Source organism: Sminthopsis crassicaudata, chromosome 2, assembly GCF_048593235.1.
Source record: "Sminthopsis crassicaudata isolate SCR6 chromosome 2, ASM4859323v1, whole genome shotgun sequence".
NCBI classification, from domain to species: domain Eukaryota; kingdom Metazoa; phylum Chordata; class Mammalia; order Dasyuromorphia; family Dasyuridae; genus Sminthopsis; species Sminthopsis crassicaudata.
Window position 1 is genome coordinate 427,683,302 of NC_133618.1, and position 18,078 is coordinate 427,701,379.

General features: G+C 36.3%; 1 protein-coding gene across 1 annotated transcript in view; it reads left to right on the top strand.

Moving 5' to 3' along the window:
• The window catches only part of NSG2 (neuronal vesicle trafficking associated 2), a 70,697-nt gene extending 55,197 nt beyond the window's left edge, over positions 1-15,500 (top strand). The window contains exons 4-5 of the mRNA XM_074292107.1: positions 13,658-13,768; positions 13,950-15,500. Of these exons, the coding sequence (XP_074148208.1) occupies positions 13,658-13,768; positions 13,950-14,144 (306 nt within the window). The 3' untranslated portion in view covers positions 14,145-15,500. The remainder of the gene's footprint in view (positions 1-13,657; positions 13,769-13,949) is intronic.
• Positions 15,501-18,078: the final 2,578 nt, after the last annotated feature.

Sequence of the window (18,078 nt, forward strand, 5' to 3'; positions counted from 1 at the left end):
GAAAAGGGCTGAAGCTTTAATCAGAGGTATTGAATTCAAATTCAAGTTTGAATTAATACTATTTTTCCAAAATGTAAACCTCTGCATACCTCAGTTTCTTCACTTGTAAAATGTAGTTTGCTATAACTAGTGTTCATGTCAATGTGTGTGTATAATATATAACGTGTGAATCATGTGTAAACATTCATACATATAAATATAATTTATATCATATATACATATTTACATGATTATACTTATTTAAAAGATCCAGAAGATGGTATTTTTGGTAGAGGATAGGTCCTCTGTAGTTTTTTTTTTTTTTTTTTTTTCTGAGGCTGGGGTGAAGTGACTTGCCCAAGGTCACACAGCTAGGAAGTGTTAAGTGTCTGAGACCAGATTTGAACTCAGGTCCTCCTGAATTCAAGGCCAGTGCTCTATTCACTGAGCCACCTAGCTGCCCCCCTCTGTAGTTTTTTTTAGGGAAAACAAAGACATGTACAAGAATCTGAAAGAATGAGAAGGTTGTGACTACATGGATTTATTGGACATAAGAAATGAGTAGCAAACAATAATTTTATTACTCATGATCTAACCAGATCTGTCATGCTAAACCAGTTTTATATTACTTAAGGGATATTATCTTGACTGTAAATTTTCAGATAAAGTTCTAAAGGCTAAGATTCTCCTTGTATTTTCTCCTCCCTGTACATGAGTTAGCCTATGGTAACTTTATCCTTAAATGTGTTCATTTCCCATGTTCCAAAAGAAGCTAGTTGAGAGTCCAAGTTGAAACCAGGAATGCTTTCAGTGTACTTTAGGAATAGAATTCAGTATTAAATTTCTCAGATTCTACTAGCCAAGGTGCTTTTCATTGAACCATCACATTTGTTAAGCCTCTACTTTTAAACATTGTATTTATATATTTTATGTTCTATCTAGACTCATTCATTCTCTGGCATCTGCCATTTTCTTTATTCCTTTGCTCATGTTGTTCCAAACACATGAACTGGACTTCTTCCCTACCTTTTCTTCTATCTCTTCCCCCCCATCCCATCTTATTTTGTTGAAGTCTCTCCCTTCTATCAAGATCTAGCTCCAGTGTAAAAGATTTTATAAAAGCTTTCCTGATAATCCCATATTTTCATGCCTCCCTCTTTACTCTCCCACCCCTCCAAGAAGAAATCAGTCTAGACCTCTCCTTTATACCATTTTCATTCTTCCTTATTTTGTAGTTATTTGCATTGGTTATTATATTTGGTATATTTTTGTATTTTCATCTCTAAAATTGTTAGATCCTTGAGGGCCTGGCCATTTTGTTCCCATTACCCAAGACACATATGTTACCCATGGTATATACTTAATAAATCCTGGCTGAATTGAATTGTTGTGCACTTCACACTATAAGCTCTATCATTACTTTGGATATATAAAAGAAGCATAAGGTATTGCCTTTTCTCTATGGGTGTCTAAAATCTGGTTAAAAAGGCAAAACACACATGCATACATTTAAAAATATGACCAATTTTAGAAGTAGAAGGAATCTTAGAAACAAATTATTTCAACCTTTTCTTATCAGAGATGATAAAATTGACTCACAGAGTAGTGAGAGAGACTTATTAGTTTAGTGAACTGGGAACAATTAAGTTCCATCAGTCTGTCAACAAGCATTTTTTAAGTGCTTACAATATATCAGGCATGGTACTTGGGATACAAACAAAGGCAAAAATTTTAAATGAACTTTCATCCTAATGACAGAGACTATATGGAAATTACTATGTATATATAAAATCTATACAGTGTATTTGGAAAATGATATCAAAGAAAAGGCATTGGTAAGGATGAGAAGGGAGTAAACAAGAGAAACCCCCCTGAAAAAGATGGGACTTGGATTGAATCTTGATAAAGGATAAGGAATCAAAGAAAAGATGGTGAAGAGAGAGAGCCTTTTAGTCAGGGCATTGAATGAAAAGGTTGGATGATGGAGTGTTAGATGTAGCTATTGGTAACTCAAAACTAAACATGACATTTTGAAGACCTTGCCTCATACTTCACTGAGAAAATGGAAGCCAATTGCAATGCTCTTTTTCTCCTCTCCTCCTCTATCTCTCTAAATTTCTCAACATCATCCTCAATCATTCTTGATTCTGAAGAGGTAGTCCTTCTTCTGACCAAGTCTATCCCTTCTCTCCTTGTTTTCTAAATCTCATTCCCAGTTGTTAGGTCTTCCTTCCTTCCTTCCTTCCTTCCTTCCTTCCTTCCTTCCTTCCTTCCTTCCTTCCTTCCTTCCTTCCTTCCTTCCTTCCTTCCTTCCTTCCTTCCTTCCTTCCTCCCTCCCTCCCTCCCTCCCTCCCTTCCTTCCTCCCTCCCTCCCTCCCTCCCTCCCTTTCTCCCTCCCTCCCTCCCTCCTTCCTTCCTTCCTTCTTTCCTTCCTTCCTTCCTTCCTTCCTTCCTTCCTTCCTTCCTTCCTTCCTTCCTTCCTTCCTTCCTTCCTTCCTTCCTTCCTTCCTTCCTTCCTTCCTTCCTTCCTTCCTTCCTTCCTTCCTTCCTTCCTTCCTTCCTTCCTTCCTTCCTTCCTTCCTTCCTTCCTTCCTTCCCTCCCTCCCTCCCTCCCTCCCTCCCTCCTTCTTCTTCTTCTCTCTCTCTCTCTCTTTCTTGTGGTGGAAGTGGGAGAGGAAGATTATATTATTCTCAGCTATTCATTTGCCATTTTATGAATGAAAAGACTTGATGAAATTGTCATTTGACCCAAAGATTCTTCTTCATTTAAAATATGAATCCTTTTTAAAAAATATTTTTACATGTGTCCTTGATTTTATCCCTTCCTATCTTCTATGCAAGATTGCAATCTCAATCTTCCCTTTTCTCTTGCTAATCTTCTTCCTCTTTCTATCTACTGTCTTCTTTCTTCATGCCTTCTAAACATACCCAAGTTTCTATCCTAAAAAAAAAAAAAAAACAAAAAACTTTTACTAGATCCTTAAGCTTAATTCTGTAGCTCTCCTTTCTTTCTTAGACAAGAAATAAATAAATTTTTATTCTAGGTGCTTTCGCTCCCTCTTCTCACATTACTGACATTATCACTCAACTGAATTGTCTCCAAAACTTCTATTGTTCTCTTAATTGCCAAATCTGATGGCTACATTTTTCAGTCCACATTCTTCTTAACCTCTCTTCAGCATTTGACACAGTAGTGTTAAATACTACACACTGTATCCTGTTTGAGGTTTTGGAACATTGTTCTTTCTTAGCTTTCTTTTTACCTTCTGGCAACTTTTCAGCTAGGCATAATGGATTAGAATACTGTCAGGAAGACCTGAATTTAAATCTAGCCTAAGACATTTATTAGCTATGTGATCTTGGGCAAGTCATTTAAACTTCTTTTTGCTTCAGTTTCTTCATCTGTGAAATGGAACAAACATGATTATTTATCCTCCAGGATTGTTTAAAGAATAAAATATGATAATATTCATGTTTAAATCTTCTCCCTCTTTCTCTTCCTCCTCCTTCTCATTTCTCTGTGTGTTTTGCTGGATGTGTCCATGGCCAGGCTCCTAATTTTGGATATACAGAAAGCTCTTTCATGGGTCCTTTTCTCTTTTAGTGACTTCATTGCCTTGGGTTTAATTATTATCACTAGATAAATGACTCTCAGATTTATATCTAGCTCCATCCTTTCTCTTTAATTTCAGGCCTAAATCATCAATCCACTATTGGACATTTTGCACTGGATTCTCTTGAAATAGGCATGCCAAAAAACATGGCCAAAAGATAACTGATTATCATTACTTCAAAACTCCCTTCTTGAAGGGTCCCATCTCTGTCAAGAATACTGCCATCCCTCTAGTAATGTGAGTTTGCAACTTTAAAGTCATCTTTGACTTCTTATTTATCCGTCATAAAATATTCATGACTTGGAAACCAGTTAGACTAGGTGATCTGAGGTCCCTTCCAAACACTGCTTTAAATTAAGGGCTCTCCTTAAAATCTTATGACTTGTAGGGCCATACTTTTTAAAAACATATTTTGTTTTTATTTTATTTTTCAGTTCCAAGATTTCTTCTTTCCTTCACACAAAAGCAAAATAGAGGGTTTTTCTTTTTTTTTTTTTGCAGAGGTAATTGGGGTTAAGTGACTTGCCTAAGGTCACACAACTAGGAAGTGTTAAGTGTTTGAGGCCAGATTTGAACTTAGATTTTCCTGACTTCAGAGGAGCCTGCTTCTAAGAGTATAAATTTTGTGGCATAGGAGAAAGAGAGCTGGTTTTGAAATCAGGACACTTAGGTTCTGGTTCTAACTACATCTAACAAACTATGCTACCAGGCCCAGATTTTTATCCATTATACCATCTAGCTGCTCTATATTGGAAATGTTACTAATTATACTGCCTTCTTAGGATGTAAATTCAGCTCCTCTGACTCCAGATCCAATATTCTTTTTTAAAAAATACTTTTATTTTATAATTATAACTTTTTTTTGACAGTATCTATGCATGGGTAATTTTTTACAACATTATCCCTTGCACTCATTTCTGAGTGCAATTTTTCCCTTCCTTCCCTCCACCCCTTCTCCTAGGTGGCAGGCAGTTTTATACATGTTAGATATGTTATAGTATATCCTAGATAAATTATATGTGTGCAGAACTGAATTTCTTGTTGCACAGGAAGAATTGGATTTAGAAGGTAAAAATAACCTGGGAAGAAAAACAAAAATGCAAACAGTTTATACTCATTTCCCAGTATTCTTTCTCTGGGTATAGCTGATTCTGTCCATCATTGATCAATTGGAACTGAATTAAATCTTCTCTTTGTCAAAGATATCCACTTCCATCAGAATACATCCTCATACAGTATCATTGTTGAAGTGTATAATGATCTCTTGGTTCTGTCCATTTCACTTAGCATCAGTTCATGTAAGTCTCTCCAAGTCTCTCTGTATTCATCCTGCTGGTCATTTCTTACAGAACAATATATACCACAATTTATCCAACTATTCTCCAATTGATGGACATCCATTCATTTTCCAATTTCTAGCCACTACAAAAAGATCTGCCACAAACATTTTGGCACATATAGGTCCCTTTCCCCTCTTTAGTGTTTCTTTGGGATATAAGCCCAGTAGTATCTCTGCTGGATCAAAGATTATGCACAGTTTGATAACTTTTTGGGCATAATTCCAAATTGCTCTCCAGAATGTTTGGATTCGTTCACAACTCCACCAACAATGCATCAGTGTCCCAGCTTTCCCACATCCCCTCCAACATTCATCATTATTTTTTCCTGTCATCTTAGCCAATCTTACAGGTGTGTAGTGGTATCTCAGAGTTGTCTCAATTTGCACTTCTCTGATCATTAGTGATTTGGAACACTCTTTCATATGAGTGGAAATGGTTTCAGTTTCATCATCTGAAAATTGTCTGTTCATATCCTTTGACCATTTATCAATTGGGGAATGGCTTGTCCAATATTTTTCTACTGAGGAAAGAAGTAATTAAGACTTCTCATATGTGCCCAGATTTGACCCAGGACAAACTGAAATTGTGAAGCCCTTTCCAGAAATAATAGCCTAAATTGTAGTGGGTTAAGAAGGGGAGTGATACAGTGATGTTGAGTAGGGGTAGTAATGGTAGTGGTGATGGTAGGACGTAGGAAGAATTGAGTTTGAATCCAGTCTCAGACACCTTCTAGCTAAATGTACAAGTCACTTAATTTCTGCTCTTCCTTATCTGTAAAATGGTGATAATAATATCACCTAACTCCCAGGATTATTGTGAGGATCAAATGAGAAAATATTTGTAAAGAGTAGTACCTGGCACATAGTAGACTATTAATAAATACTGCTTCTGTTTCCTCCTAATTAAGCCACACATCATACCTGTCTTAATGGTATTTATAGAGTAGTAAAGGAAGAGCACTATAAAATGAAAATTACTCTGGCAAAGAGATGCAAAATGTTCCGTATAAACAATTATTAAGTCTCCCATTCTGGTATTCAAAAGAGCTGAAGTCAATGAGAAGGTAATATAAATGGTTTCTAACCATGTGTGGCTATGTAGCATCACAGGCTATAGAGATGGAAGGAATCTTAGTGATTATCTAATACAACCTCTTTTGTTGTATTCCTGAGGCCCAGGAAGTTTGAGTCATTTATTCATGGTCATATAGATAGCTTAGATGGGACCATAAGAGACACACTTTGTTCAGATAGACATTTAAAACATTGTTTGGTATTTCTGTACCTCTGGACTTGCTGAATAATGTTAATGAAGATGATGATTGTGGTTTGCATTTCATATAATCTGTAGGTTTCCAAATCCTTTTTTGTTACTAATGAAGAAGATAACTCACATTTATGTGTTGTTTTAAGTTTTATAACTTGCTCTGTCCATAACAGCTTTTAAAGATATGTAGTGCAATTATTATTATCCACATTTTACAGAGGTTTATTTTATCTAAGCTATCTGTTTTGCTAATATAGACATGTCCAAAAATAATGCAGTGTTATTTATCACAATTGATGTGGTGTGGTATGAGGTGATATATTAATAATTTAAACCTTTCTAAGGGAATCAAGCTAAAATGTGTTTTTTTAAAAAGGTAACTAGGATGGGAAGGGAAGTTGAATCCATAATTTTAAGGATTACTTGAAGGTATTGATGTTGTTTAGTCTGGAGGCAAGAAGAATTAGAGCAATATGTTTTATGTAGGGATATGATGGGAAGAGGGATCAAATTCCTTTTCTGGGTTCCATCATGATTATGGGTCCAGGAGAAAAGACAAAGTTTAATTCTTGGATCTAAGATTATAGTCATGGATGGAAGTTATAACATGGCATATTTTAATACAATGTAAAGAAATACTTCTTAATAATTATAGTGATAAAGAAATAAAAAGCACTGGTCCTTGGAGGTAGTGCGTTTATCTTACTAGAGATCTTTCACAAAAGAGAAGGATCACCACTTATCAAGAATTTTACAGACACTAATTGCCCTCTTTGGTAAGGATTTGCCTAATTGATCCTTGAAATCCTTTGCCACTTTGGAATTCTATGATTATATAATTTTAAGGTTTTTTCTTAGGGAATAAGTAAGGAAAGAGAAAAAAATATTAAAGGACATTTCAGGCTTTTTAATTTCAGGAGACTGGGCTTTAATCAAGCTTTTTTGTAGTTCTTTATCTCTGTGCCTTTAGGGTCCTGTTTGGGGAATGTGCAATGTTAATTCTTCCTCCCATAAGTCCTCATTTTGCTGCCACTTACAAAAGATTAATGTCTGTCGTGCATCTATGTTTGAGCTCTTTACAAATTTTGTTTCCCCTATGTGAATGTTTTTATTGCTTTGAGATTTCCAAGGTTCATGTTATTCATAAGAAAGTTGAGGTTTATTGGGTATTACTGAATTGAAATTCTTGACTATTTGAATGCTAATGAAGCATCATATTTTCTGTAATAACTAGAGCATTATATCTTTGTTCAAGGATTGGCAGAATATGGCTGTATCTTTTCTCTTACTTTCTTACTCTGATTTTTTCTCCTGGGCTTCAGCAAAATTTATGACATATTAACTCAGAAGGGAAAAAAATATATATATATATATATATATATATATATATATATATATATATATATATATATATATATATATATATATATATATATATATATATCAGTATTATAGTGGAGACATCATTGGATTGGACATGACCCTGAGCAAATTACCTGACCTTTCTAAACCTTAATTTCTAGTGAAAATGATAACAACACCTGCACCATATTGCTTCAGAGGGTTGTTACAAAGGAAGGCATTTTGTAAGGTTTAAAACACTAGAGAAATGCTAGTTGATCTTTTTATCACCATATATGATAATCATCAATTATGTATCATCAGTGATCACAAGCTGTGCATTTCTACCAAAGCTCATCAAATGTTAATGTTCTCAACTTGATGCTGTAAGGCTTCTAATGATAAAATAAAACTATCAGAACAATCACAATTGCACAAACTGCACATAGGATGATGAAAAGAGTATAACAAGTATAATTAGCTTCAGTGTATCTCTACTGATGGCCTACCTATGAGGGGTAAAAGAAAAGATACCAAGGGTATTTAAGATAGCAAAATGTGTTAGGCCAGGCCTGTAATAAGAGGAAGGACAATTAGTTTGGATAGCTTGGATATTGTACAGGCATCCATGAAATATGAAAACCATTAGAGCAAGTCCTCTAGTGTATTGGATGTGGAGGATTTATGGAAATACAGAAGAGAATAACATAAGAGAAGAAAGGATACAGAGATTGTGATATGCACTAATGGAGGAAATCCTCATAAAGATGAAATCTTAGATCTACCTAATATTGAAGTTTAATATTGCATCACATTGCAAAGTTGAAATTCCATGGAAATGCAAATGAGTGAAAAAAGGAAGGTTTGTGTGAGTGTGAGCCAATGTACTAAAGAGCCCTGCAATAATCTTTGATTTGAGAGAAATGATGCCAGGTATTTATAATGTTTTTGTATATATATTTGTGTGTGTGTGTGTGTGTGTGTGTGAGTGTGTGTATGTATTATATATGTATTATATAGTTATACCAGGTATTTACAAAAACTTACTATCTTTTTAGAGGGTCATTGAACAGAAAATAAGAAAATAAAGGAGTATGGTTGAAAATTACTTTCATTGTCAGATAAGATACTATTCATATTGCTCTGTCATGGATATTAGGGTAAGGATCCTATTGGCAGATTGGTTGGTTTACTTCTATGTTCATTCTGTCACAAACCTAGTTAAATCAGCTGCTTTGAAGAGACAGAGAAGTTGGTGTTCTTTGTGGATTGACAGCAGGATGTAGTTTGTGTCAAATAATAAAGTGAAAGGAATATTAACAAAATAAACTAAGTGTTAGTGCCTATTTCAGTTTCCCATGCACACAATAGACTTTCAGGATATAGTGGAGAGTACCTTGGATTTGTTATCTGGGTTAAAATTCTGATTCTGCTACATTCTGGGTATCCTTTATCATTTAACCTCTTTGAGCTTCAGTTTCTTTATCTGTTAATTGGACATAATTGTGGTCATACATGTTCTACTGACAGTTTCATAGGTTTTCATGAGGATCATATATGCTAAGATAATGGGATAATGTATGCTAAGTGTTTTGTAAACTCTAAAACATTATGGATATTATTCTTACTGGGAAGTAGTTCCATTTCTCTGAGACTCTGTACATCTGTGTATTTCCCATAATTTCACCACTTCTATGGGAGGCAGAAATATAATTAAAAGAACACTGAACTTGGAAATTATGGGACTTGAGTTTGAGTCATGATTTCTCTGCCCACTTAACAATTTGAATGATTTTAGGCAAGACAATCTCACTGAAACATAGTTTGCTGATTTTTGAAAAGAGTTAAAGTATACAAGATGACTCTTGAGGTCTTTTCTAGTTCTGGAGCTGTGATCCTTTCATAGGATAGTATGAAAGGATAGGGTACTATTGACTCCTAAACAGAATATATTCCTATCTTGTTCCACAGCAAAGCCTCTTATCTAAATCCAGGCATTCAATTAAATATATAATCAAACAAGCATTTTATTTCCTCTCAATTTCCCCTTACTCTTTTTTTCCAGTTGGAGACCTGAATTGTCATGTAAATCCTCTTCAGAAGCTCTGGGTTCAAATTCTATTTCTATTACTCTCTGTGTGACTTTGAACTCAAATCACTTTACTTTATTGCATTTCAATTACCTCAGCTGAAAATGAGAGTATTGACCTAGATGATCTTTAAAAAGTCTTTAGACTCTCAATCCTATCATCTAATTTTAGCTAAGCAGATATGGAGCACAATGATATTATGCTTAATTCACTCACTCAATTGACAAGTATTTATTAATTGTCTGCTATACATATAGCACTATGTTAGGGGATAATTTGGGGAAAAATTGAAACCCTTTACTCTCCTCAGATGGTGTACCTAAATTTTTTTAAATGGCATTTCCTTCTCCACCTCCTTATTTCTGTAATGTATTGAAGTTTTAAGAGTCTTTTTTTTACTAGCAATCTATGGAAGGGAATAATTAGTAATAGTAAGACCATGGTCAGGGGAAGGGAATAATTAGTAATAGTAATAGTAAGACCAATCAGCACCATGGCTAAGGAATGAACTTTTCTTAAATTTAAGAAATCATGGAAACCAAATGAGGCAAGAGTGCAGAAAAAAGTTTGTCACTAGGCTTCTTCCTTTCTGCCATAATTTCATCACAAAGGACCCTAGAATTATACCAGAAAGTTTAAGAAGAAAAAAGATAATTTTGTTTATGAAATTTTCCATGGAAACAGGAAGTGAAAAGCTAAATTTCCAAAGAGATAAAGAATACAGGAGTTGCATGAGAGTGTACAGGAGCTGCCTCTGATTGGGAATGGAAAAGCAGCAAATGAGATTGTGGATTGTGAAATGAGTTTTTATAAGGTAGGTGACTTGATGAGCAAGTCTAGTTTTGTAGGAAATGTACATCATATACACTTGCTCAGATAGACACACAACCATATCTTTATTTCTATAGACAAAGAGCTAGCTCATTTATACAGGTGACTCTTAAATAAAAGCAGAGTTTTCAAATAGCAATGTGAGCAAATATTATCTAAAGTTATTTTAGATATTAACAAGTTCCTCTCAAAGTTTAGAAACAGAGATTTTTCTGAAGTCCTTTCTTTACACCATTTTCCAAAGTGAGAAAATGCTTTATTTTTTTCTCTGAATAAATGCTTCATTTACTCTTCAAAGATTCTTTTTTTAAGTTTCTCAAAGTATATTATAAACACTGTCTCATTATATTATCACAACACAGCCTGGAAAAATGGTTACTATACTTGCTACTCCCCCACCCCATTTTACATTTAAGACACTGAGGCTCAGTGAGATCACCAAGACCATATAGCTAACAAGGTAGGATTTGGAAGTTAGCCCTCTTCTAATTATAAATGTAGCACTCTTTCTACTGTACTGTACCTTAAAAGCTTAAAAGCTATAGTTCTTAAATATTGTCTCCTCCATTCCTCCCATTTTACAGATGCAGCTAACAGAGGAGAAGAGACTTTTCCAAAGTCAAAGAACTAGTTAGTGGCAGAATCAGGCCTGGAGCCTTACTTTATAAGCAGCATCTGGTGCTCTTTAATAAATGTCAACAACTTCCAATCTTACTCAGCAACAACTTGTAATATTACCTAATAAACTCATAATTAAGTTTCTTCTCATACCTCTACTTCTGGTAAATAATCCCAACTCATGGGTCTTATGTAGATTACAAAATTTAGAAATTTTATAGTAAGTATTTTATGATTAAAAATCATATGTCTAGATTATGATTAAAAAATCATATGTCTAGCACTTAATACAGTGCCTGGTACCTAGGAGGCTTTTGATAGATGTTTATCACATTGCATCATATTACCCTGAATCATATTAAAATCAGAGAAACCTTCTGAGTAGATGTTATTTTTTTTCCTCCAATTCTTTAGTCCCCTTCAGGGACTTGCTCTCTTCAAATTGTCTGTCTATACCCAGTGTACACACATATGGTAGAGACAACCTGGTTTAGGAAAAAAAATGGACCTGGAACTGGAATCACCAAGGTTTAATCTTGTATTTGACATTTAATAGCTGAGTGATTGCAGACCAGGCATTTCATCTCTCTCCTGCTCAGGTGGTACCATAATACTTGTACTGCCTACCTCACAGCATTATTTTTAGGAAAACACTTTTAAACCTTAATTCTTTTAAAAATGAAAATTATAAATTTTTTTCTCTGGAAATGTAAAGTAGTCCTTTAGTTTGAGCAGTGTTAAATATCATAAAAGCAGTCGTGTGTTGCCATAGATAGCATGACTGGCCTGGAGTCGGGAAGACTCATCATCAAATCTGGCCTCTGACACTTGCTAGCTGTGTGACTCTAGGTGAGTCACTTATCCCTGTTTACCTCAGTTTTCTCATCTGTAAATTGAACTGGAGAAGAAAATGAAAATCACTTTAGATGCCAAGAAAACCCTGCTGTGGGATCATGAAGAGTTCAACATAACTAAAATGAATAAACAACAGAAATATCATGGTGAAGTTTATAATATCTCAAAGAATGGAATAAAATGTTTTTCCATGTCTTCTATCTGATTGCCCTCATTCCTTTTAGCACTTTATTGGACTTGCAGTTTGCCATGGGTTCAAATCCTGGGCCTGCCTCCTATCTGCAACCTTGAACAAATCACTTTCTTTTTCCTGGGTCTGATTCTCCTATCTTTGAAATGAAATTTTCACTAAATGCTATCCAGGGACTTTTCAAGGTCAGGATCCCATATCATTTCAATGCTCTTTCTCTTCCTGACTCCTATATGCTACTCCCATTAGCCTTCATGAAAGTAAACAGTTTATTCCATTATGATGTTTAGGAGGGAGGGCCATTTTAAGTTTCCTTATTTCATCAGGATTATATTACTCATCCTTTTAAAATCCCGATTTTTGCTTAGCCAGTTGTTTTCACTGTTTCCATTGAGGTTTGTTAAGGGTAGCAAAGTAAAAGGTCTCCTTTTTAAAGCATAGAAGCTCCTTTGGCAGGAATGCAAGGGCTGCAGAGGCATGGCAGGCAGTGACAAAGAATTTGACAGATAAATCATACTCAGCTCTGTTCTAATTATAATGTGAAACTGTACTCATAGCATCAGATTGCAAAAGGATGTCAAAAACTTGACCATGGAATGTCAGGGCTGAGAGGGACCTTAGTAACTATGGTGTTTAAAAGGATTTGAGAAAAAAAAAAAAGATTTGAGAGACAGTTTCTGGGTAATTTAATTTTATTAATAAGGCCAGCAGGTTATTAATAAAAAGATGGTCATTTGCTCGTGTCTCTTAGACCAAAGACTTTTATGGTGATGAACTCACAGTTTATATATCTTTCAAAACAGTAGGTGGTTCATCAAAGAGCAATCAGATCTAATTAAATTATCAGAGGTGGGCTTTATTAAAAATGAAGGGTTGAGTATCTCTTATATTGAGAAAGTATCTCTATACCAGGCCACCCATAATTTTAGGCTATCAGTTCAAAGTCCCACCAGTGCCTGAGCAGAACAGGATGGCCTTCCCCATCCTAGATTAAATTTCTTGCCAGGTTAGGAGGGGTCTGACCAAATTCAGACGAGTTAATGCCATCTCATTATCAGTAATGTTCTTGGAAAAACTGAACTTTTTAAAATGAGGAATTTAGAAATAGGCGAGAGCCTCTGAATCCTCCCAAGGTATTGGTTATTAAAAATAATTTCTCACAAACCTTATGCCATAGAATGACCAAACTGAAAGGAGCTTTAGGACACAGAATAAAGGAGTTAGGAGACATCCTATAAAATATGCTCAAACTGGAAGGAATATTTAAAATTATCTCATTAAATGCCTTCATTTTTACAAAGGAGGAGCCTGAGGTTCACATAGAATTGATTTGCCCAGAGTCTTATTGCAAGTCAGCAGTGGAGGAAGGATATAAAAGCAGGCTTCTTTATTTCAGCCCAGTCCTTCTCCTTCTTTACCCTACTTCCCAGCCTTCTTAGCAATCCAGTGAGAATGGAAACATGACATGTAATTGTGTGCTTCCTTTGATGTATCTATTCCCTCCATGAGACTAACAGCCTGTTTCTTTCGTAGGTCACTATTCTGGTCAGCCTGGCTCTGGCATTTCTCGCTTGCATTGTATTTCTGGTGGTTTACAAGGCTTTCACCTATGACCACAGCTGCCCAGATGGATTCGTTTATAAGGTAAGGAACACCAGCCAAAGGAGTTTGCCTGAGCTAATTGGGCATTTAATTGGGTGTCAGGTTAGAGCTCTGCCTCCCTTTGTATCTAAATAAGGCAAATGGGTTGGGCATAAGAGGGTCCGAGTCTTAGATGAGAAGTCCCCTATTGTTATGTCTGTGTTTCTTTCTCTTTCTCACTCAGCATAAGCGCTGCATCCCAACCTCCCTGGACGCCTATTACTCAGCACAGGACTCCAGCTCCCGGGGCCGGTTCTACACTGTCATAAGCCACTACAGTGTGGCCAAGCAGACGAGCTCCAGGGCCATCGCACCCTGGCTCTCAGCAGCAGGACCTATAAGCCACGAATCAAAGGCTGTGAAGACGGATGGCCATTAAAATGCCCACCAGTGGGGGAAAGAGAAGGGAAAGGGAGGGGGGAGGGGGAGGGAACAGGGGCTTGGCAAAACCCATGCTCCAGGTATCTGACAATACCTTGGAACCCAGGGTTCCATGGAGAGAGAGGAGTAAGCCTAAATGAACACAGGAGGAGTTTGAATCGATATTTACTTTGGTCCATTGTTATTCTTGTTGATTTGTAACTAACTGAGTTGAGCTCTTGTATAAAGGCATGTTTGGTGTTGATTGTTACAATGTAAAATATTTTTCAAAACATTGCTTACTATTTGTTAGGGGAAAAAAAAACACAAAATGAAATAAAAACAAGTCACTCTCCCAGAACCCTGACCCAATCCCAGTGATGCCAAGAGAAATGGAAGGATCTCCTAAGGTCCAGTTGAGGAAGAGAATATGGCCATGGCCTGGGCAGGCTCAGGAGAATGGCTACAAAGCCAATTTTCCAATGTGTGTGTGGGAAAGGGTTTGGGAGGCAGGGGGGAATTCTTCATGCTGTGTGTGTGGTAAGGTGATCTGTAATCTTCTGTCTAGGCCTGGATGGGCCTGGCCTCTCTGCTCATATAAAACACAGGGCCAGAGGTAACTTAAAGAAGCAAGCTAAGGGTGATAGTGGGAGTATTTTTAACTTGAGTTAGTGACTGGGAAAAGGCTTACCCACTTATCCAGTTGTGGGAAGACTTTGTGGTTTGTCTTATGAACTGATCTCTTCTCTGAGTGTATTGAATTTGTTGTCCCCTAGATATTCTCTAAAGAGCCCTTGGTACGGATTCTTAAACCTGGCATCTTTTTGTTTGCAATATTAATTCCACATCAAGGCCAGATTTTGCACATATGTATACTGGGGACTAGATACTATTATTGACCTGTTATTCTGCTAAGCCTCCCATCTGCTAATTTGTCCTGGGCAGGCCACGTGCCATAAATAGGACATTCATTATAGGAAAAAAGAGTTAGGTTAGCAAGGTTGAAATGTAAGGTAGGGCTTCTCAGTCAGCTCTAACAAGCTGTTAAGAAAGGATATAACAAAAGAGGCCACGGTTTGGTGAAGTTATCAGTACCATTATACGCAGCAACTACATAGAGAAAATAGTATAGTGAAACTGTAATGCCAAAAGCTAACAGCTGATTTTCTGTCCCCATCATGATTCACCTGTAAATTCATCTGTCACTAGAAATGGGAAACAAACAAAAATGACCCCCAGCAAAGTGCTGAATAATTTATAATTTTGTGGCGTATTTTTGTCAGTAGGTAGCCAAGACTGAAGTATTTTTTGGTGTAATTCTTGAACTTTTCTGAGAAGAAAAAAAAATAAAGATAGATGTGTCTGAGAGTCCTCACCTTTCTTGACTCCCTGTGTCTTTTTGTGCGTCCTAGTGCAAAATGGAAGGAAATAGGGATGTTTATGACAAAGAGAACAGAGGAATGCCAAGTTACCGAGCCTGCTGTTTAGTGGGAACTGGATCAGGATCCTGTAAACATGCCTTTGAAAACACACACTTTACATGCTAATGATCTGGAGACATTGGGTAGGGGGGAAACTGACTCTGTGAGGCTTGGTTTGTACCTACTCTATGCTGGACACTATGCTAAGTGCCCCACAAATATTGTCTCATTCAATCTGTGCATGAACTCTATGAATAAATTATATTATTATCCTCATTTTATAGGTAAGTAAAGCAAACAAAGGTTAAGTTATGTGTCCGAGATGAGTTTCTTTTCTGAGAGTTTCATGTTGGATAAGTTTGATTCTGAAATGGGCTGGGAGAATTTCCACTTCTATAAAGACTAATGAGAAAAAAATTATTAAAAGAGTTTCCTATCCAGGGCTGGTACTTGGCAAAATTGAGAAATTTGTCTCTGCAAAGTGGTAAGGGAACTCAGTGTAAACTTACTCCTAATGACATCTCTACATAGCTCATATATAATTGTAGGATGTAGAACTTAGAACTGGATGAGATGTTATGAAGTAACCCAAGTCAATTTCATTTGACACATGAGGTAACTGAGGTTGTGAGAGGCAAAATGACTTGCCCCAAATCAGAAAATTGTATAGTGAAACAGTAAGTGGAAGAGGGACTTCAAATGTTGAATTCCAACTACAAATTCAAAGCTACATTTTAATTCCTAAGGTTAGCCATGAATACACATGGCATTTCTTAGGATAAAATGTCTGCATCGAATGTAAAATGAGATCTATAAATAAGAATGAAGCTCTCTGACTCAGAAGGATTTTTACTCATTCGACAAATATTAATTGAGCACCAAGTTTGTGTTAGGTGTTGTATCTGGTGCTGGATTTAGGGAGAATGATATAAATACAAAATGAAAATATTCATATAATAATATGACAATTACATATCAATATGTAATTTTCAAAGCCTTAGTGAAATAAGAATTGATAGTTTAGAGAAATTCTATTTTTCTTCTTGGTCTTGGTCTTCTACTTCTTTTTCTTCTTTTCTTTTTCTTCTTTTATACATGAATGAACAGAACTGAAGTTTATTTGTATTTTGGTATCTTGAGATGCCATGGGTCAAACATTTTTCTCCTAATGGCTGATCTTCTGGCAATGACCTGGTAAGGCTGTTTCTTAAAGAATAACTAATCCTAATAGCATCTTGAGCATGAAAATTGGGGTAAAAGACAACAAAAGGCAGCTAGGTGACACAGTGGATAGGGCATGAGCTCTGGAATTGGGAGGACCTGAATTCAAATGTGACTTCAGACACAATACTCACTAGCTGTGGGATTCTGGCCATCATTTTTTAAAATTAATTTTTATAATTATAATATTTTCTTTGACAGTACATATGCATAGGTTTTTTTTTTTTTTTTTTTTTTTTTTTTTTTTTTTTTTTTGCAACATTATCCCTTGTACTCCCTTCTGTTCCGAATTTTTCCCCTCCTTCCCTCCACCCCCTCCCCTAGATGGCAGGCATTCCCATACATATTAAATATCTTACAGTATATTCTGGCCATCATTTAATCCCAATTGCCTTAACAATAAACAAAATAAAACAAAAGACAGTATTGTGGGATTAATGACTATTTGCTTAGAAAACAACTAAGGTTTCTGTAGGTAAGATCAAGGGAAATGACACTATGCTCCCGAGTATGAATTTTGTATATGTTCTGTCTTGTGGTCATTTTCTTTGTGCTCAGTCATCAAGATGAGGGTGGAGGTGCCTTTAAGATTCCTTTTTAATTGCCCAATCCATGGCTGACCTTGATTCATAAATCCTGATCAAAGCCACCCTTTTGAATATCCGGGCCCAGCCCCCCATTCTTAGCTCAGCTTCCCCCCCGTCCTCACTTGATCTGAGCTAACTGAAAAGCCCGCTGAGAACTTAGGGGTACCGCCCATCATATATAAAAAGGGCCACGCCGGAGCCCTCATTGCAGGAGCCCTCCCAGCCAACATATGATATCCTTCCAGTCATGTAAGGGTTCCTTTGGCCACCTTTGGTCCTGGCGTCTAACTGAGCTTTTCTTCCAAATTCCTACAATAAACCTTTTATTTATCAGTCTAGGTTTTCGGGCCTGTAAATTCATTTTACAGGGGACACTGTGCCTCATGGGATTATCTATGCTCTGAGAAATGGGTTCCCCCTTTCCTTTCCCTCATTAATCAGGCCTTTCACAAATAAGACAATTGAAACATGTCCAAAACCAATCTCAAGCAACAGACTCAAACATGAACCAAACCTTAAAATGGATGATATTTTCTGGGTATGTATCATCCTCCATCATCTCAGGATGAATTAAAGGAACTGGTGTCAAATAATTGGATCTCCTTACACATTCCATCCCTGCTCATTCCATCCCTGCTTCTTAAGACATTGAAGAGTGGGAGACCCAATCAACTGGGACATATCCCATCATATAACAAGCTAACAAACTTTCATTTCCTCCTTT